At 31.5% G+C, this 22686-nt stretch overlaps 3 protein-coding genes across 5 annotated transcripts; 1 reads left to right on the plus strand and 2 right to left on the minus strand.

Moving 5' to 3' along the window:
* The first annotated feature begins 339 nt into the window (after positions 1 to 339).
* hoka (membrane protein hoka) lies at positions 340 to 2657 on the plus strand. 2 transcript variants are annotated; one of them, XM_088205230.1, is made up of 4 exons: positions 340 to 486; positions 1960 to 2044; positions 2111 to 2194; positions 2257 to 2657. In XM_088205230.1, exons 2-4 carry the CDS (start codon positions 1999 to 2001, stop codon positions 2412 to 2414), a joined length of 288 nt encoding a protein of 95 aa, XP_088061356.1. In that variant the 5' UTR covers positions 340 to 486; positions 1960 to 1998; the 3' UTR covers positions 2415 to 2657. The 2 variants fall into 2 exon arrangements, with proteins under 2 accessions (XP_088061356.1, XP_088061355.1); XM_088205229.1 differs by lacking the exon at positions 340 to 486 and having other exon boundaries at positions 1942 to 2044.
* Positions 2518 to 14144, minus strand: LOC148237668 (splicing factor U2AF 50 kDa subunit-like). 2 transcript variants are annotated; one of them, XR_015812618.1, is made up of 11 exons: positions 14047 to 14144; positions 10163 to 10454; positions 9944 to 10102; positions 9593 to 9723; positions 8792 to 8874; positions 8054 to 8152; positions 3770 to 3892; positions 3615 to 3702; positions 3393 to 3552; positions 3244 to 3328; positions 2518 to 3175 (listed from the first exon to the last, which is right to left on the minus strand). XR_015812618.1 is itself a non-coding variant. In XM_088205228.1 (10 exons), exons 1-10 carry the CDS (start codon positions 14060 to 14062, stop codon positions 3044 to 3046), a joined length of 1269 nt encoding a protein of 422 aa, XP_088061354.1. In that variant the 5' UTR covers positions 14063 to 14144; the 3' UTR covers positions 2518 to 3043. The 2 variants fall into 2 exon arrangements, 1 of the variants encoding a protein (XP_088061354.1); XM_088205228.1 differs by lacking the exon at positions 8054 to 8152.
* Positions 14145 to 16249: 2105 nt separating this feature from the next.
* Positions 16250 to 22396, minus strand: LOC148237669 (splicing factor U2AF 50 kDa subunit-like). The gene is made up of 10 exons (XM_088205247.1): positions 22341 to 22396; positions 21960 to 22272; positions 20452 to 20610; positions 20253 to 20383; positions 20101 to 20183; positions 18113 to 18235; positions 17954 to 18041; positions 17729 to 17885; positions 17581 to 17665; positions 16250 to 17503 (listed from the first exon to the last, which is right to left on the minus strand). The coding sequence occupies exons 1-10, from the start codon at positions 22354 to 22356 to the stop codon at positions 17372 to 17374; spliced, it is 1287 nt and encodes a 428-aa protein (XP_088061373.1). The 5' UTR covers positions 22357 to 22396; the 3' UTR covers positions 16250 to 17371.
* Positions 22397 to 22686: the final 290 nt, after the last annotated feature.

The raw sequence follows: 22686 nt of genomic DNA on the forward strand, positions 1-22686 counted from the left end.
AAAGTCTGGCTTTTTGAATATCAAATACGATATTCGGTGTTGATAAATTGATCTACTTTCTATTATATGTAATACAGATATATTAGGAACATATTGTTTCGATATCCTAAATTTTATCCTAAATAGATGTATTTAAAAAATATATCTACTTACAATTTCAACTTTTATTAGTGTATTTGTTTGCCAGAGAGAAAAGGCAACAGCTGTTCAGATTTATTTTAGGATTTGAACTTTACTACCCATTGATAAAAAATATGCTTTGTAGACAATGTGCTACATAATGTTTTGGAAAGTAAATAATAAAATGCATTAGAAGTATAGAATGTTAAACTATTATTTAGAGTTTATATGGATCCTAAAGGATTAACACACAATTTCATAAACTACCTATCTAGAACACATACCTATAATTGTCTTAACCCTTTCCGCTGGTAAGGTGCGTGGGACTCACCAGCGCTTGGCTTTATCTTCTCAAAGTATATAGATGTGAGTATTTTTCTGGCCAAATTCAAGGGGGTGTGTCTATTTAAAATCCACGTCGAAAGCAATAAAATAGTGCCGTCGCTCGGTTATCTAATGTTCATATCAAGAGTTTTTACAACAATATTACGACTTACGATAAGTAAGAATTGAATGAAGCATATCTAAATCGAATTTTGACTTCTTATTTCTTTTGAAATCGTGCCATCGCCGTCCCGGTGGGAGCGCTCGGTTATGAGTGTTCACACTGCAATGGCGCCGACGCGATTGTATTGCTTTTGGCGTGAACTTTTGACTACTGAAAAGTGATAATTGTTTTTGCGCTCTCCTATTGACCAAAATTCGGTTTAAATATACTTTAACCATACTCTCATATCGGAAGTCTGTAGAAATATAGGTGAGAATAGCTGTCATATTTTTAAAATATAGTGTAATATGCAAGTGCAGACAAACTATAGAGCGATATGCGAGATGCGACGTCTATCTGTACTTCTTCTTCCACTTATTATCCTTAGTTTGTACTTTAGACTTGACCTAATAAAAATTCTAAAACTATTATTAGTTTTAAAACCTTTTTCGTTCGGTTTTGTTTGGGTTTGAACAGCAAATAGACGTTTCACAACTGCCAAATTGAATTTCAAAGACATTTTAGAGCAGCATATAATTTCACTAGTGACTGTCAGTTAAATAATATTTTCACTAGTAGAAATATACATCTACTGGTGAAAATGTATTTAGACTTTACTTATGAAAATATACATTACTGAACAAATAGTAAAGAAATCATGGAAGTTTACTTATCTGATATCGATTCCATACATCACATAAATTTTCAATCTTCAACAACTGATGAAAAAAATGCCTGAATTTTTACTATTTATAAAAATATTATTTTAAAAAATTCAAAAAAATTATACCGATTGCTAGCTTGTGAAATTTCAACAAAATTCTTGGAAACATAAACATATTTTTATAGATTAAACTTACATTCTGATTTAAAAACAGTGAAATTATATTTTTATTAAATAATTCAAGAAAGCAGTCTAGACAATATGTTACTTCTTTTTCCAATTCATAATCATAAATTTCACATATTTTAAAATGCAGGATGACTACTTTATAATATAAATACAAAAGATATCATACACTTTTATTATTAAGCCAGTGAGTAACTTGTTGATCCAGTAATTTGTAATCGTCCACACCCATCCACTTCGTCATACTATCTTATCATTAAATCAACAGATAAGAGCATTTTTGTCTTATTAATTTAAGTTTATGAAAAATACGTATTTAGTACCAAATTAAAGTCGATTTGATATTTTTAGCAAATTGAAATGAGTTATCTTATAAATACATATAAATAACTGGTACATATATTCAATATACGAAAAATCAACCAACCAGAAATGGTTTATCAATGATGTTCTTATCTCAACAGCTAAGTAGATAAGATTACAATTATATTATTCTGTTTAGAACTCATATACGGCACAATTTATACGAAGTAAAACAAAAATGGCAGCACGCAGATCTTTTCTGTTCTACTTGGCCGTTATCCTCGGTAATTATGTTTCATACAAAGTTTAATACAAATTTCAGAGCAATTTAAACATTTTGAAAATTTTAGTGGTCATCAGTGTTTTGGTACAAGAGACGGAGGCTAGAAGGAAAATTTTAAGAGGACGTAAAGCTTTGACAAAGCAACATTATCGTAAGTTAAGATGTTCTACTTCATAATAAATTTTAAGTGTAATACAATAAAAAATATTTCAGGTGCAAGTGCTGTGCCCGCTTGGGCAGTATCCGTGATTGTTGGAATATGCATGCTAGTAGCCGGTGGAATTCTTTACGCAGTTATGAGAAAGGCAGTATTGACCGATTCTGAATCAGGACGAATGGCTTATCAACCAGCTTTACAGAATGATCCATAAACATTTCGATCAAGTTAACAAGGGACACATATAAATGGGTCCTCTTATCATGATTTAAATGTAATTACTTTTTTACAATTTTAAATTAAAATGAAAGTTTATATATAAGTATGTATGTTTATTAATACAATACACAAAAAATACACAATGTTATTTAATAGTCATAATGTAATCGATTGAATTATAAAAAATATGTGTATAAGTGTCGAAGGGGCTTAACAAATAAACATTTGTTACACTTGATTATTTTTTATTATTATTGAAATTTAAAACATTTAATGTCTTCATAACATTCGATAGGCTTAATTAGAAAAGGTTCAAGCATTTTCATAAATATATGAATGGTTAAGTATGTATAAGACAAAATAAAAAATACATTTTTATATACGTATATGCAAACATATTTGTAAAAAAAACATTCTATTACATATTAAAGAACATACAGTCAACTAATAATCTAGAGAAATTTAAAATAAATATTAAAAAACTGTCATTGATCAACATTAATTCCATAGTTCCGACTGTATCATCATTGCGAGCAATTAAATCTAAATATTAAACCTGAGAAGGCAAACAATACGTATTCGAGATAATCGAGAAAAACTTATATACAGTATATTTAGTATAATCTAAAATTCACGCCTGTGATATTTATCTGGATCGAAGTATGAAGTGACTACCACGCGATGACTGAACTTACGACCGGTGAGGGTCTGCTGCGCCTTCTGGCACTCACCAACAGAGTTGAATTCAACAAACACCTGAAAAAATAATAAATCAGTAAATTTAAAAATAAAATCATCCACGTAATACACGGTAAAAACAATACCTTTCCGCAACCGGGTACTTCTATGCCTTCGATCGGACGAGGAATCTCAATACTGCGCACATTACCATATTTACTACACTCCTCCCTAAATATCGAAAAATATTTATATTAAATCAATCACAAATATATAATTAATTTATAAAACAAACCTGATGTCTTCCAAAATATCTTCGTATTCATCTTCATCTTTCAATTCCTCCGGAGTGACCATGTTCAACAGACAGAGGACTTCAGTGGCAGGTCCGGCGCTTCCTAATGACAATCCTGGAACTTGTAGCTGAACAGGAGTCGCTCCCGCTACTAACATGGCTAAGAAAAAATAATAATTAGACCTACAATCTAAGAATATAGTTTAAAAATGCAATATTAACCGATCGATGAATTCTTGGCTCCGACGCTAGCTCTTTGCACAATCAACTTCTTATCGCCAAGCTGCATGCCGTTTAATCCCGCAATAGCCTAAAATTAAAACCAAATATCTTGTTATACTGATTGTTAAACAATAAATAAATATATTTCAAAGTACCTGATCTGTCATAGTTATATCAACGTATTCGGCAAAAGCGTATCCTTTACTCAAACCAGTAGACGAATCTTTAACTAAATTAAATGCCTTCAGCTGACCGAACGACATTAACAACTCTTTCACCTACAAAATAAATTCTTTATTTTAATATAAATGATGCTAATAAATATGTATGTAATTTCAAATATTAATCTAAACACATCACAGAATATATTAAAATCAGATGTATATAATAATAGGTTATCGCATAACTTCTAATAACTTTTCATTTTAAAAATGCCATAAAACTGGCACTTCTATAATTTTAAAACATGTGAAAAAATTTATGTTAACCTACTATTTGGTAACAGCTTTTTGTATTATTATTATTATTATTATCTATATTTACCTATATGGTAACCAAAATTACTTGACAGACACTATTCTATTAACTATATAAATAGGTTTAATTAAGTATCAACAAAATCATTAACAGAAATATCCACATGTGACACAATTTTACAGAAAATAAGAAAATTTATAAAAATACAAGCAAAAAGCATATAAAAATGATCAATATAATCAAACCAATGGTTTCGAGGGTGTTTTGATTTCAGCACTAGCATATTTGCAGTGCGATTATGTCAATCTTAACTAACTATATTTGACTCGATGTGTATAAATGTACATATCTGTCATTCTGTCAAGTACATCAAAAAAGATTGAGTTCACTAGTGTTTCTCAGATTGAGTTTACTTTATTTAACACATTAAATACCATATGCGCAAATTTATGCATTTCGTCATTCCAATTTGAACAACAACACACATGTTAAACTGCGTATTTACTGTAACATATTTATTTATCCCTTTAGCTTAAGATGTCTCTAATAACATATTAACTAAAATAATTTAAAAATCAAAATCCTCTTCTTTGTATCTATGGCTAATAAACGCATTTCGAGTCCCTTTTTTATTACCCACATCCTGTCACTATACTTTACTTTGACTGTTTTCGTGCCACGATATAATTTTAATGCAGGCCCCTAAATGCCAGCTATTTTTAGAGTTAAAAATATATATGTCAAGTGTTAATGACTTGTAAGGGACTTATAATCCAAAAAGAGCCCTCGGTGCTGTTTGCAGTGCATTTGGACACCATTTGCAGCTGTTAAAAATCAAAGTGCTAGAGTTATCACAAAATACATATTTTTTATAAAATATAAACCAGCAATATGAGAATATTAAAAAAATTTTCGCCATTTTTGCATGTCACCCTATCATCTAACATGTGAAATTTGATCAAGAAGTATCATATTACAAAGGTGCAAACTGGAGACAGCCCAAACTGACTTTGTTTTAGCCTTTAACCCTTTCATCGCGGCTGATATTTTTGCGCGCAATTTCGAAATTCGATGTGACCTATTCATGCCATATTTTTTTAAATATTATAGTTAAATAAATTCAAGTGATTTACAGCCTTAAATTATATGAAATAACTATATCATTAGGCCCAAAGGTTTATGGCACATTTAGGTGTCCATTAGGTACTGGCGATTTTCTTAATGACACCTATAGAAGCCATTCACGGTGAAAGGGTTAAAAACAAAAATAGTCTAGTTCAGTGGTGGTCAACTGAAATCGCTTGGTGGGCCAAATAAAATAATGCATGTCTTTGAAGAGCCACACATAAATATTTAACAACTTAATAATAATATGGTAGTTTATATTTAAAATAAATAAACAGCTTACAATTAAGATATAATATTTTATTATTTTTTTAAATCTTTTCAACGTTTATTTTTAATTACATGATAATTTTTTGGTGTCGATCGGTATGAAAATGTAAAATATTTAGAAATTTCAAAACTTCAAAAGGGCCAATCAAAACTTTCAACTGGACCACTTGTGGCCCACGAGGCACGGTTTGGCCATCGCTGGACTAGTTCTACACCAATTATAATTTGTTATTAAAAATTACGTTTACGGCTAGTGGCAACCCTGGCGACGTTGAAAAGAAATACATTAATTTTAGAAGCAGTAATAATTTTAAAGGTTTTTCCATAGATGACTATATACTTAAATAGTACTACCTATCATATTATTTCGTTGCATAAGTAACAGATTCTGTATATGCATCGTATGCGGTGCTTGCCATTACGAGCGTATAGCGACTGAGCCTCGCATGAGGCGTGTGGCATTAGAACGGTTAAAGATCTTCAGAAGCTTTGTTGCTAATATATGACCCTGAAATGGTCTTGACTTATTTAAAGTAGGTCAGCAGCTACCAACATTCTTTTAAACAAATATATTTTTACACAATCCAGTTAGGCGTTTACTGATTTTACCATACAAAAATGATTTGAGAATACAAAAAAAAATCATTAAAAATTTACATTTCAAATTTGACTAAAAATTGGGTGCAATTTAACTTTATTAATTATTTTAAGAGATATGTGCATTTAAATAAATACTCTGTTCCATAAAACGAATCGTTTGTGCATTCATGTAAATCTTCGGATTTCTTATTCGGAAAAGGATTCATTACAGAGAGTTATTCATAAGGTGTTCACTGTTCCGACCATGCTCGCTCGCACCTAATCTGTCCAACAGTAAAGCACAAGCAATTCGTTTTATGGAACAATAATTATTTTATACATTCATTTAAATTGTCTTCTTAAAAATTTATAATAATTTAAAAAAAAGTTCATATTCTAATCATTACAAATAAATCCTGCAGCACGTCTGTTTTCTAGCAATAATTTGCAGTATTCAATGTGTTAAAACTTTCGCAAATATGATGGTTAAAGCTATCAAAATGGTCTCCCTCAATTAAAAAATGACAGTCATAGCTGTCGATTGAACCATTTTTATTTTCTTGGTGATCATTTTCTATATTTGTATATATAATAATGATTATTACCTTTCAAATAATTTGGAGTTCGAAAATATAATTTTCTTCAAAAGAATTTCCATAATCAAACTAAGATGAGTGTTAACATCATTAGCTCTAAGAAATCACAACTGTCTGCGAACCTATTAATATAAGGCTCGTATTTTCCGGGTCAGCTTTCTAAGGCTCGTATTTAACGGCCAGAATAAATATTAGATGGTCGGAATCTATATTAAATGGCTAGAATTTAAATTGGACCGGTCAGAATTTATATTAAATGGTAAGAATTATTTTTAAAAATGGTGAGAATCATTTTTTTTAATCAGTATTCATTAGTTCATTGGTCGGTATTAATAAAGAATAGTCAGTATTTATATATAATCTATATTTTAACCTCAAGGCCAATTTTATTTTGACAGGTGGCCATCATAATAAAACATGGTCATTATCAATGTGTTTTGGGGCCAACTTGTTTGGTTAGGCTCGCAACATTGTCAGATGTCAACGTAACAAGCCAAGCGTGCTCTCCATCACTGCCCTGTAGTTATTCCCGCTTTATTCGTCAATACCTTCGTGTCCTACATACAATTTAATAATTCATTGAGTTATTCGTGGGGTGGTGTGTTCATGTTCGGACCAACGTTCACTCGTTCAAACCTAACTTGTCTAACAGTTTTGGTGCGTGAGATAGTTTATAAAATATTTCTAAAATAAATAATTTATTGCCTATTTATATTTATAAATGTTATAATTATTTAATTCACATGACCGTCCTCTATTTTTATTCTAATCATTTTATATTCATGCTGACCCTGAAAAATATAATTATGAACATTCGTTATTTTTATTCTGACCGTGTGTTATTTTTGTTCTAACCATTTGATATTTTTTCTGACCCTGAATAATATAATTATGTCCAGGATGTTAATAAAATGCTAAGTAAGATTTGATTTTTATTCTGACCCAAAGTTGATTTAAATTCTAACCATTTAATTTGTTGCCTTAATATAAAAAATTATTATCGGTTATAAATTATTTATTGCCAGTTAGGTTAGCTTTTCGTTGATTTTTCAACAAGGACAATGCTAATTTAAGAAACAGAATTTATGCAACAACCTAATATTATAAGTAGAATAGATTCCTAATTACATCAAACAACAAACACAGTTGAGAAAAATCGTCAATTTTAAGAAAAGTAATTAGTTTTCTTAATAATAATTTGGAAAACAAAAAATAGACCTTCAAGATCAAGCCAAGACAAGGGCACGCATCAATCCCCGTTTTAAAACTACTGTCGCCCATTGACAAATAATAAAAATTTACGATTCAATTTATCCGTTTCGATTAGCGTAATGAAAGCTTTCAATACCTGTGAAAAACGCTTTATTAATGAATTGAAATTGTCAAACTTGCCTTGTCGTCCGTTGTTTAGCTCATTCACCTCATTCAGAACTTAGCTGTTTACGTGAGAATGAGTGACATTACACGGGCCACGATATTGCCGAATCTAAGCTAGGGAGGGCAGAAAGCACACGGAATCAGTTAATTTCTTGTACGAAAAAACCGAAAACAAAACGGTCCGATGGTCCATTTTGAAATTTGTCTCATTGCCTATGGCAAATTGCTCCGGCGTTTCAACAATACGAGCTTACTCCCTAGCTAAAAAAATTATAATAATAAAAAACCCTGTTTTGAAGGCCTGAAATGAAGAAAATGGGGGGGGAGAAAAAAATTCGGCCCTGAAATAAAAACCCTGAAAACAATGGCCACAAGGCTTCAACCGTCTCGCTACGCTTGGATGACCTATGCTGTAAAGGTAGAGAAATATTTTGCAATGTCGAGCTAAAAAAAGGTCACCCCGTTTATGCTAGAATTTAAGAAAAACATTTTTTTCTAATAATAAGACGATTTTCATATCGTCGTGCTCGATGCTAGCATCTGAAAATTGACGGAGTGTCAAAAGATCCAATGTGAAAGGAATTGACCTTGCATTTCTGTAAAAGCTTTTCTTTTCACTAAAACCGTGACCTACGAAAACAACCACGACTTGTCAACAGTCTTTTAAATCCGATCTAGAATTTATTTTTATATCAAGATCATCTGAAATTTCAAATTTACTACATTTTTATTCAATCCTGCCGGAATAAATACCTGATCCTCGTTAAGATAATTGGGTAGCCCGCCGATGAATATTTTGTGAGGTGAATCCGGTACCACTGTGCTTATTACACCAGCTGTAAAAAACACAAAAGAAATGTTAACAAAACAATATTTTAGTTAGGTGCATATGAAACGTCGTATAATGGTTTATAAGATTAGGTTAAAAACAATGATAAAATCATCCTTCAAATATCAAGGTACAAACAAAATCTGATTTTTTGTTAATCTTTTTTTTATTTGTGCTAGCCAGTAACACCTAGGACTGATATGGCATTAATCTTGGACCTTACTATGCTTGAAATTTAGTCAGACCGTGCAGACCTTCAGTAGCTACCAAACATATGTGATAATCACACATATACTTAATATATGTTTCAAACCAAAATGAGATCACAAAATATAACTTAAAAAAATGCTTCGTTTGACCCTTTCACAGTATTGCCAGAATTAACTCGGAAATTTGCATTTTGTGTATCCTCACCTCAAAAATCAGCAAATTTATCGAGAAAATTATCATAGCCTATTTTTGTTAAAAATTAAATTTGTAGGAATATTTTTTAAATTTTTACAACAGCCGCATATTTTTATACCGCTGCATAGGAAAAGGTGGATCCATGCAAGAAATTTTCGAATAATTTTTAAAAAAGTACTGTGACCGGGAAGTGGTTAAACGAGGTCAACATCGAAGAGATTATATTTAAATCTCTTTAATAACATCTTAGGTAAACGTGCGACATTTCATATACACCAGTATAGTATAAATATTTTGTAGAAATGAACATAAATATTTACCAGGAACATTTATAGAAGGATTTTCTGTGCCTGGCATAGGTTGATAATCATGAGGACGACGTATTTTGAGACTCTGTCCTTTGAAATTTATACCATCAAAAGCCATAGCCTGCGTAGTTTCGTCAATAGATCTATTAACAGAAATGCAAAATTATTAAATTAAAGCACATTTAAAAAACAGTTTCTACACATTTTTTGTGTGGATACTCAGTAACCACAAAAAAATATACATTTAATAAAAATGTATCATATCTTTAATTATATATGAAATATGATGATGCGTTTTTTTGCACGCTACTGTAATATTCTAAAACTGTAAAAAATAAAATATCGTTTCAAACACAAAAATACCTGAACTCAATAAAAGCGAAATTCTTGTCGAGATTAATTTGACAGGCCAACACAGGATTGCCGGCAGCTTGCGCCAAACCGGAAAGATGCATTTGTTGATTGAAGAACTCCATAGTCTCTTCTTCAGTGACTCCAAACGGTATATTGCCGACATACAACCTAAACAAATACGAGAATTAAACTTCAAACGCATTGATTAAAATTAACAATTTAAATTACCTTCTGGCTTGTCGAGTGATCGTAGAGCCGACGACGGGAACGGCGGCTTGCGGCGTGTCGGCGACTATATTAGCGGGAATTTGTCCAGCGGCTTGCATGGCTTTATACTGAAGCGGAGTAATGTGTTCGAAGCCTGGAGGTGGCACATCCCAATACAGAGATGCCTTCCTTCTACGGGAGCGAGTGTTGCGACCGCTGGGCGAACGGGAACGACTCCTCTTCCTTTCACGACGGTCTCTACTGCGGGAGCGAGTTCTCTTGTGTTCGCGCGACCTCGACCTCCTGCGACGCTCTAAAAATATAATTGTTACATGAATAAAATAAACACAAGAAGAAGAAACAATTACACACTTTCCAGTAAATCAACCCATTATAAATAGGTTATTTTTTTCAATAAATTTCATTATCTTTATAACAACAGCTAAATTATTAAGTAATGGCTTCTATCGGTGACCGTATTTGAACAATTTCTTAAATTCAAAAGAAATAACTATCGATATTTTTATGAAAACCATGCATAACCTCAAATATTCTTATATTTTTTCTCAAACAAATTTAGGAAATAAAACATTTTTATCATTCTCAACTCAACTTCAATAGAAAAAGCCAATGTCAAAACACATACATATGACAAGAATTAGGTAATTATGTAATTTAATACATTCATGCCATATATTATATATGTGGTTCTTATAGAAAAGTATAGTTGCTCCTGAAATGTTATTATATTAATTTATAAGAGCATATTGTATCTCACTTTCGACAGAAATTAAAGTTAAAATGTTCTTGCATCTATAATATTAAAGGCAAACTCAACAAAGCATCATGTTTTATTATTTCATAATAACATATCCTCCAATCTCGAAGAATAATACAATAAAATGTCATTTCAGAATACATCTCTAAATACAAAGTAATAGATAATAGTTATGCACTAATATTCTAAACCACTTTGATTATCTTGTAACATGCATTTATTGAGTTCACCCTTAATATTCTCAACACAAGTAATAAATTAATGACAGTGTTTTTTTATTCAGTATTTTACTCATGGGAATCTCTGCCTACATATTGGAAAATTGTCAAATGAAATTTTTAAACATTCAGTAGTTTGATCCTTTTATTTGTTATGAGCACAGGGACATGTATTATATTGGCATGTTGCTCATCTAGACTATTTCGATCATATGGAATTTATTATATAGATGTATCGGATGATCTGACTAACAATCTCCACCAATATGACTAAACTAACACAATGTGATGAAGTTGGTGACTTAATACCTGAAAGACCTGGATTTGAATCCCATATAAACCTTGGTATTTTTCAATTTCTATCGCATCTGAGATCGAAATTAATTTTTATCGGATCGATCGATCATCAAATGTTAAGTTTTCCTAATCTCTCGGATGAAAATTGTGATGAACAATTAACACTTAACCGGCGGGTCGTTTTTTTTCCCGCGTTATCTGTAAAAATGGGCTGTTTCGCGAGAACTTTACGCAACACAGATTTATAACAAAAATATATGATAACATTTGAATTAAACGGAATTAAAAAACAAAAATTTATCAAATGTTCTGCATTGTATTGGTTCATATGTTAAAATTATTTTATCAATGGTTTTCAATCTGTGGGTTGCATAAAATAATAATTAATATCATAAAATTTGCTTTATTCTACTTTATTATATCTCTAGTTTAAAAAATAGATAATAATTAATTATTTAAATAAAATGAACTATGTGAATTATCATATGTAAATTATATTTTGGTCTTCCATGGGCTAAATTTGTTATGCCAAGCTTTGTCACGCTTTAAAAGTAATTTACGATCGTGTTTTATTACTTTAGCTTGTTGATGCAAAGAGTTCTTTGATTGTCCCCCACATGAGAAGTTGTGACGACAATAAAAATATTTTCGCCTTGAAATATTTTTTTTCTTGTAGTACAAACCTTCATTCATATATGTCATCACAAAACACTTTAGTGTTTACAGGTAGAAACAACTGGACCCGTCGTTAAACGTCAGAAATCGTAAAAGGTAGTTATTACCCGTCCCGCCTGTTACCGCCAGTGGACGAAATCGGTTAATACAACCCCACCCGCCGGTTAAGTGTTAAAATAAAATCAATCTATGTTGTACGTAGACATTTATTAATTGTAAGCTGTGATAATAGTTCCCAATTATTAACACAGATCGTTGATTTATACTTTGATTTCAGTCTTGTGTACTTAGTAGTTGATGAAACATGACTAATCATGAGAACAATATTGACTGATATATAGCTATATTTGTTGAAGATACTTTGTTTAATTAAAAACACATGTCTGATTATATTGAAAAAAAATACCATTTTGAATAATTCAAGTTAACCCTTTGCGAACGGCAATATTTTTTTTATTAATTTTTTTTTGTGTTCTGGTCGTAATAAAGTGTAGAAAATACAAAATAAGTTTTATTTATTTTTCACCATATTTATTTTAAGATAAAATTGGTGGTTCCGCGGTGAGACCACCACGTCACAAGAAATAGTTTTTACGTTTAAATAGTGACGAATTGTCATTCAAATTAATGTTTCCAAGAAGCCAACCGAATCTATCACGAGACATAAGGAACAATATGTATAGATCTCGGAGCTCAGTTTCTGAAGACCAATAATATTTATAACTGGGCAATTTTTTTATTCCCATCAACAAATTTATAATTAAAAAACAATTCATTTCTTGCCTTAATTTTTTTGAAAAGCATATATATTTGTTTCCAACACAATTTTCTCAAGCAAATTATTTGTGAATAAACATAAAAATATGTCTGTGGACGAAACTACATTTTCTGATAGCTTTGAATCAGTTATTCGTGTAAGGTAATTGTTGAGTACAATATATTGAATTTCCTCCCCACAAATTGTTCGATTTATACTTGTGAAGCTAACGTAATCTCATTATCACTATTTTCTTTGTACATTTAATTTGATGTACTGAAAACGGTACACAAATTTCCATCTTCATCCTCTGATGCCATGGATTCAAGGTCTAGAGGAAATTCATCTAATACTTCTAGTTTTAAAATCAGGAAACGTTCAGTTAGTAAAAAAAGAAAAAACTATAGTCGACTCCTAGTAGTACCATGTGGAACCAACATCAAAAAGTGGTTAAAAATACATTTAAATTAAAAAAAATACATAAATGTTTATTAATATATAAAAGAAACATACCTGCCATAATTAAAACTAACAGAAATAACTGAATTTCTTTCTCTGCTGATACACTTGCACTGTTGACAGGATTTGATTTGTTAAAAGAATGACGAATTTAATAAAATAGTTATAAAGTATTTTTTGTAATTCATCACAGATGTCACTAATAACTGAATTAATACGGTGGTTCTTTCCAAAACATATCAGTCCGCTAGAATATTTTTTGAAATGGTGGTTCCACCGTAGAACTACCAGGACACAGAGTGTAAAAATAATGTAAAAAAAGCATGCCATAACCCATGGTAAAAGTAATTTCTTACAGCCTTCGACTGGGGGAGTGGATAACCAATATAATGTTTAATATTTAAACCCATCTATCATAATAAGTCGACCCTGATAAAAATGAAAGTCAACCATGTTCACAGATAATTATTATTTTTGCGAATCTTGACTTCCGTAATACAGTAGGATTGTACGTCACGTTAGAAATTGTCTCCTAAACATCAACGAATCAACGAATTTTCAAATCCGAGAGAATTACATAAAAAAAATGATTTAGCATCGGTGACAGTTGAACGCTAACGCCGCAAGCTTTTACATGAGCGTCTTAATGTCGGAGTCCAATAAAATTAGAACAAAAATTAACTCTGCTTAACATTTACGCCTAATGAAAGAGAAATAATACCTTTATCCTCTCCCATGATTGAGGCCGATCGAAATTAACAAATAAAAGACCGGCAAGACGCTAGAGGAAGCTGCCTAGAAGCTACTGTTGGTAATAACAACAATATTTTCGGCCATATATTTTATTTAAGTTTTGTCGTCGTTAAATAAATTTTTAATAATAAATTCTGAATAAAGATACATTTCTACAAGAATTTTAAATTACTAGTTTGAGAAGTTTTAGTAAAATTCAAAAAAGCAGGGGTCAAATTTATTAATACAATAAATTTTAATAAATGACATTTTTAAATAGATTCATTGCAGAGTGTTAACTGTTCTGACCAATGCATAAATACGTTTTAAAATGTAAATAGGTTATGTGCAAGCGAGCGGCAGTGAGTGAGCGTTGGTCAGAACAGTGATGTATATAAATAAATAAAATGCATATACATCAATGTTTATAGCATTTTAGTTTATGTAAATAATATACTTAAATTTAACATTATTTTTTATTTTATTATATAATATAATCATATAGTGTCGAAGGCATAAAAGGGCAGTCTTAAATTGTTAGAAAATTTGAAAAGGAAATAGAATTTCTGAAAACAGTAGATATTTTATGTTAAAATTAATTCCACGGAAAGAAATAACAAAAATTATATTACAACTACTATATCAATTAATATAGTGTATCACAACTACTATATCAATTAATTAGTATAATTTTCCGATATTTTGTGCTTGCAAAATCGGCAATAAGCTCACTATAGTCCAGTACATTAGCTATTTGTTTTCAATTGCCAATATAGCTTGGTTGGTGAGCCGATCTTGATATTTTTAATTATTTTTAGCTTTGAAAAGCTTCATTATCCGGAAACTATAGTAACTGGAATTGTGAAAAGTGCAATATTTACATTAAGAAAATCTTTTTTTTTATTGTTTATACCAAAAAATGTAAAAATCTCAACAGGAATATTTTTAATAGCTGCAGGAATTACTGACACCAAAGATTTTAACTGCTTAGATAGCACGTGGCATATGAATATCTTTATTTTCCCTAGGTGTAAGTTTTTTTCAGATTCATACTGAAATTTAATATATCAGTTTCTTGCAATTCGTGAAATTTATAAATAAAAACAAACAAGTCATGATGCATTCGCATTTGTTTGTAGCAACTATCTATCGACATAATTGCCATGTCAATTATTTGGTTAAAATAATTTATTCTAAAATTTTCTTGTGAATTTACAATTGTTTCATCATCGCCTTCATATGAAAAATGTTTCCTTCTTGCGCACTATCGTCTCTCGGAAAACAATTTCTAAATCCGTGATGAATGCTACCACCGTTTCAAAACAGCTTTTCCTGAAAAACGTCAACCATTCGCAGATTTCTTCGATGCTGTTGATAGCATTTACTAGATCGACCGAGATATTTTGTAATTCCTTGTTGATATAAATAAACTGAAATAATATATCAAACCAAAAAACAATTGCAAGATGAAGTTAAATTTCTTTATTTCTTTACGTAATGACAGCGACGCTTCAAGCTATCGGATCATTTGTTTGCATTGAAACTTCAAAAAGTGCATCATAAATTTGCCTGCTCAAAATCGCAAAGCCTTCATACTTTCCCATCGTGTTTCACAAAATGGTTTCGCTGAAAATTTTTCGACATACTTGCGAAAGATAGCTCATCGTTTTGTTGAACCGAACCATAGAATACATATACAAATAAAACAGATTTGTTGACACACCAAAAGATCAATCATTCGACCTGTTATCTTATAATATATATGCATCGCTCATCTAGGGTAGTATTCTTAATCGAAAATATTCAAAATCGTTAAAAACTATAAATCTGTGCCCTTTACAAACGTTTTAATCCAAAGTTGTAGAGTTGACTGAGATACATTAGCAATTTGTTTCGAATTTTCCTTAAGTTAAATTTTACGACTTTTATTGGCGACATTAGATTCGCATAGCAGTTTCTAAGCAGCTGAATAATAGTGGTAATTTTCACAGAGCATTCAATGTTTTAATGCAAAGTTGTCGAGTTGACTGAGCCGTATTAGCGGTTTGTTTAATATACTCTCCAAGTTAAAGGCCATGGCGTATATCAAACTATAATTAACACTGCTACTATTTTAAATTACAATAGAGCAGTAACAAAATGAGTATAAAACAAATTTAAAATAACACCTAGATGTAAAATAAGAAACAAAATAAAAAATGAAAAGTTTTATTAATAAAATATATACGTTGAACAGGAGGTACACATCAAAATGCATACGTTATACAAAATGTACATTTACTATATACAATAAGGTCATAAATTTAAACTAAAAAAATACAGATTTTGTGTGTTAAAGCAAGATCATTAAATTAAGTTTAGTTTGGAACAGAACATATTTTTTCGTATTAAATAATGTCATGTAGATGGTATTTATTTAAAAAATAATGTATGTACGACCTTACAGTATATATCAATAAAACATTGTAAATGAATATTACCTATGACATTTTGTTAACCTTTAATTTTTCAGTCTTACTTTCTAAATAATCCAAAGTTCCGGATATCATTATAACACAAGTTTCAATTATAAATTGTGTTAAATGAAATTAATGTCGACGGAATGTTGTAATCTTAATGTGTTTATAAGACTATAAAGGAGTTTTATCCCAACATAAAAAACCTGTTAAAACAAAAAGTGAAACACTAACTAAAATATGTACGAGTAACAATAGCAAATATTGTTTATAAGGCAATGTATATAAACTCGGTAGCTGTTTATTATCTATAGGTATATAAAACATTTCAATAGACGTTATTGCATATAAATATTTAAAAAATATTCAAACAGGTCATCAATTATATGAATTGTCACTAAGACGTTTAAAATATATATTTCAGTAATTACGTCACTAAATTAACACAACCCAAAAATTATTACATTGTCAAAAGCAACAATTCACATATTTAGGATTAGCATGAAACAAGGATACATAAAATCCTCAACCGTCAAAACAGGAACACCATTAAAAATACTTTGTGTATCCATGATCAAATATATAGAAATTAATATACAACAAAACTGAAGAAACAACAATCCATAAGATCTCATAAAATAATTCAAATTTATATTTACTCTATGTAATTTTTCTTTAAATCTATTTTATAAAAAGGCTGTGCATGCAACTCTTATTTATATACAAACACAATGTGGTAATCACAAACTGACTTGAAAACTATTCAAACAAAAAAAATATATATTATAAATAACCATCTTAGATGTATATATATACACAAATTTCAATTAAGTGAAACCATTTTAAGTTTTCCGTCGACTAAAAGTCTCGTCTATGGTATTTATCAGGATCAAAGTAGGACGTTACGACAACCCTTTGACTAAATTTACGCCCAGTGAGAGTCTGTTGCGCTTTTTGGCATTCTGTTATTGAATTAAACTCTACGAACACCTGAAATCACACATACAAATCATATTAAATATACAATTAATTAACACATATTTATAATTATTATTATAAAATAATACCTTTCCGCAACCAGGTACTTCAATGCCCTCGATCGGCCTAGGAATTTCTATGCTTTTAACGTGACCGTATTTATTACATTCCTCTCTGAAATTGGCAAATAATTAATTAGTCAATTCAAAATATTACGACCCAATAGTTGAAGCTTACCTAATATCTTCGAGAATATCTTCATATTCATCTTCGTCTTTCAATTCGTCCGGTGTAACCATATTCAACAGACACAAAACTTCCGTAGCTGGGCCAGCATTGCCCAAGCTCAATCCTGGGACTTGTACTTGCACGGGAGTCGAAGATATCAGCATCGCTATTTAGAGAGAAATAATAAAATTTATTTAATATATCAACACACAAATATTATAAATCAAGCCTTACCGATAGAAGAATTCTTAGCTCCTATACTAGCCAATTGCACAATCAACTTCTTATCTCCCAGCTGCATACCATTCAAACCAGCTATAGCCTGATATTTAAATTAATGCATTGTTAAACATTCTTAAACAGTCACTATGTTACATTAAAATATAAATATACTTGATCGGTCATGCTGACGTCAGCGTACACGGCAAACGCATATCCTTTGCTCAATCCAGTAGAAGAATCTTTTACGAGATTGAATGCTCTTAGCTGACCGAAGGACGTTAACAGCTCTTTCACCTGAAGAACGAAGAGAAAAATGGCTTAAAATCAATCAATAAAATTTAAATTATTCTAATATCATTACAGTACAATACTAAATCATATTTTACAATTCATAGGGACAACATAAAATACGAGAGTGATCCCATAAGTTTTTGAAGGGTATAACATCTCTAGTAGGAGTTTAAAATTTTTTAGATGAGTGAATTGGACAGCATTGCTGAAGAACATCAAAGATATATTGTTTTGGATGAGAATTTAGCTTCAGCAGATAAATGATAGGCATCAGTGACGACTTGTCTCAGAGTTTTAAACTCTTAGAGACATAAAATCATGTTTAAATGGTTCTCCTCAAATTTCTAAGTGGCGTTGAATATTCTAGGACAGTCTGTATACGTTCGAATAAGCAATAGTGATTTACCGTTAATTTAAACATAAATGTTACTAAATCATAAAACGAAAAGTAGACTGGTCCAGCTCGGGAACTTAAAAATGTTATTCAAATTAACTTTAGAATAGCCCGGATGATTTTAAAGGTCTGGATGTATTGTAAATTCAGGCGCAATTCCATCAATTCGAACGTCATCACTAATAAGTCACATAAGACATTTTATTGTTTATAATTTGAGATGGAGATCCTAACTCCTACGGTTTTCTGAATGAGCCACCACTGATTATAAAGTACTGCATATTTTGAGACCACCCTAGTATTTTAGATTCATTAACAGAAATGAGATGCATTAAGGAAAGTAAATTGTAACTATATATTAACACATAAAGGGAGAAATTTAAAATGGAAAAAATTGAGTTGGTGTTGATTATTGATTTAAATTTTGCCAAAACATATGTTTTCATAATGCATATAAAACCTTTGTGCAAAGAATCTTATAAAATTTAACAATTCTCCCTTTGAACTCAATTAATTTACATACACTTCTTGTGGTTTATTAGTTTTTTTTTATTACGCTTTTAAGATATTGAGTTTAAATATTAAAACTTGCCTTGCCTCCCACTGTCTTGCTCATTCACCTCAAGCATAGAAGAAAGGGTGACAATGAGAGACAACAGTGTTACACAGGCTGCGATATTGCCAAATCTATGCTAGGGAGGGGCAGAAAGCACACGGAATCAGTCAATTATAAACTCACATGACTGTTACCTAGAACAACTCTCTCGTAAACGAAATCGCTCCACGCGCAAAACCTAACCAAAATCACACACAGAACGAACGTTGAGTGCTCTCTCCCTAGCGAAAGTTTAAAAACCTAAAAAAAACTTTGTTCGATCGCTAAGCTGAAAGAAGGTTTTTTCACATTTATATAAAACTACAAGAATAATAAATTTCATCAAAAACTGTAGCATCTGAAAGATTCATTGTTATCCTAAAAATTTAGCGAGACTGTTCCATCACCAACACTGTAAGAATGATGTTAATGCGTATATATCAAATATAAGTTGAATTTGAAGTGCCGCTGAAATGAACGACCGTTACCATAGTTTATGCTTACCCAATCGAAACATTATTTTTTAATGTAAAACATATTGATCAATGAATTTCATTTTTTACCAATCTATATGGATTAAAAAATATTAAAAACCAATAATAAAATCGCTAAAATTACAAGCAAAATAAAATTTTAAATCTTTCTGATCATCTGTGTATAAACTTTTTGACGATAAGGGAAATGATAGTACACCTTACATACATACAAAATTTCATAATTTAACATCTGTTTATCCGAGATTGCTTTTATCTAAAGCTAAAAAATATCATAAATATTAATCAAATATTTAAAATATATGATATAATGTTTGATGTAATCATGTGACTTGAACACGCTAAAACGTTAAAGGTGCAAAACGAACACGGTTCAATGAAATACCTGTTCCTCGTTAAGATAATTTGGTAAGGCACCAATAAATATCTTGTGAGCGGACTCCGGCACTATCGAACTAACAACACCAGCTGAAACAATAAAAATATATTACAATAAAAATCTAATTTAAGCGAGAGCAAGTTTTCCAAAAATCGTACCTGCAATACTTGCAGACGGATCTTCCATTCCCGGAAGGGGTTGATAATCATGAGGTCTTCGTATTTTTACACTCTGTCCTTTGAAGTTTATTCCGTCAAACGCCATTGCTTGTGTCGTCTCGTCAATAGACCTTAAATCAGGCGATCAAAGTAAATATTTCTGGTGAACACTATGCTAGTGAATAACAAAAAAGCATACCTGAACTCCAGAAATGCAAAGTTTTTATCAAGATTGATTTGGCAAGCCAATACTGGATTACCAGCTGCTTGCGCTAGGCCTGAAAGATGCATTTGTTGATTGAAGAATTCCATTGTCTCTTCTTCTGTAACGCCAAATGGAATATTTCCAACGTAAAGCCTATAAATATTAAAAAAATATTATTTACAACATTGCCCGAACAAAATAAACCACATAAAAAAACAATAGCTTTTTCCAGATTAAATGACAGTTTCAACACCTCGACCATCTTTGACCTTAAAAAGGTTCTTTTTTGTGTCTGGTGGGATATTTCGGGTATTAATCCATTATGAATAATTAAAACCTAGTTAGACCATCACAACCGAAACGAATTGGAGAGATTAAAGGCATCCGCAGCGGCGCATCTTATAACACGACAATTAGAGACAGCATGCATCGAAAATTACACAAGACAAAATAAAGGAACTAAATCTGGAACTTTTAACACATCCGTCATATTCTCCTGACATAGCACCGTCGGAATATTATCTTTCCGATAGATTCCTTTTGTACCTAAATTGTGGCAAAATATCATAAATAACAATGGAAACGATTTTTCGGAATAAGTATTGTATATTTTTTTCTCACTATAAAAAAACGACATTTATTTTTCGCTTTACCTAATATAAATAAAAAACTAATTTTTCGGTACTTTCCTGTTATTGGAAGGCAAATTTATTTACACTTTCACCAGTTTTCTCTGAACAAATCCCAATCAGTTTTATGATTAGTTAGTAAACAAGGAGTTTGTTGTTTGTGGATTAAATTCGTTTGTAATTTTACTAGTATCAGCGAATGATCTGATAACAGCTCGAAGTATGATTCAGCTAGAATTCATTTTACATCTATGGCTTTGACAATGCAAAGTCAATCAAGTCGGGTAGTTTTTTCTGATCAGTTGTCCTGTGAAGATCCACTTCAAGTTATTTTCTATAATCTTCAAAACCAACATATTTTATTTTATTTATATTAAGCTTCAAAATATTGTTTCTTTGTAAAAATTTTTGGTACATTCCTGTTATCCGGAGTCATCGTGTCAAAATTTATACAGGTTAGGTGTGCGAACGAGTGGCAGCACTTTTACGCATGAGCGTATTTGCTTCAGTATAATAGTACTGTAATATTTTCTTCATTTTTTCTATTTGCATGTGAACTTTTGTTCTTAATCCGCATCCTTCATTGCATATACACATTCACTCAACTACATAACTCGGAGCCTCAACATCCCAATTATTTAGAGCAGTACCTTCTAAGGTCTCCGAGCTTCTTAAAAATTATTTATAAAGTAAATTGGAACGAGTAGTTTTCATCGACAATATCTGCCTGAGTTTTATAACCAAAAAAGGACACTTTCACAAAAGTTGATATTGTAGGAAATGTTTCAGTTTCGTTATGAACCTTTCGTCACTATCGTTGAAATGAGGATAACGGCCTAGATTAGTAGTTCAGTGATAACGTTAAAACCGCACCTGCGAGCCTGGCGTGAGATGGTTGATCCGACGACGGGAACCGCAGCCTGCGGAGTATCGGCTACGATGTTGGCAGGAATCTGCCCCGCCGCCTGCATGGCCTTGTACTGGAGCGGCGTTATGTGCTCGAATCCGGGCGGAGGCACGTCCCAGTAGAGCGAGGGCTTCCGGCGTCTCGAGCGACCGCGACCCCCAGGCCTGTTTGGCCCTCGGGAGCCCGACCTGGACCGTTTGCGGCGCTCGTGTCTACGCTCGCGGTCCCTGTCGCGAGAACGCGACCGGTTTGACCGCGATTTCGATCGATGGCGACGCACTGAAACGAAAACGATAGTCAAAAGAGGCTTTCGTGCTGATTAATATCGTACAACGCCAATACTTCACCTTTATCTTCACCCATGGCGCGCGGCGACCGGCTGCGAGGACAAATCGCTGTCGTCGGATTTTTGAACGCTACTCTCCTACACGCGTGTTTGCGAACGTCGTTCAAAATGGCCTCCGATTCGCAAACGTATTGTTACTTACCTCTTTCATTCAAAAACAATGCTGCTGTTTTTAAACTAAATAATGTAAATTCAATATACTATAAATAAAATTATCTTTGATCTACCGGATTAGCGGATTTATAGCTAATAAAATTAATTATTTATACACTAAACAAATGTAATCAAAACATACATATAAAACATAACATTAACATAAACAGAATATAAAGAACTTTATTATCCTA

Source organism: Plectrocnemia conspersa, unplaced genomic scaffold, assembly GCF_051122295.1.
Source record: "Plectrocnemia conspersa isolate PC_06_02 unplaced genomic scaffold, ASM5112229v1 ptg000002l, whole genome shotgun sequence".
In the NCBI taxonomy this organism is placed as follows: Eukaryota; Metazoa; Arthropoda; class Insecta; order Trichoptera; family Polycentropodidae; genus Plectrocnemia; species Plectrocnemia conspersa.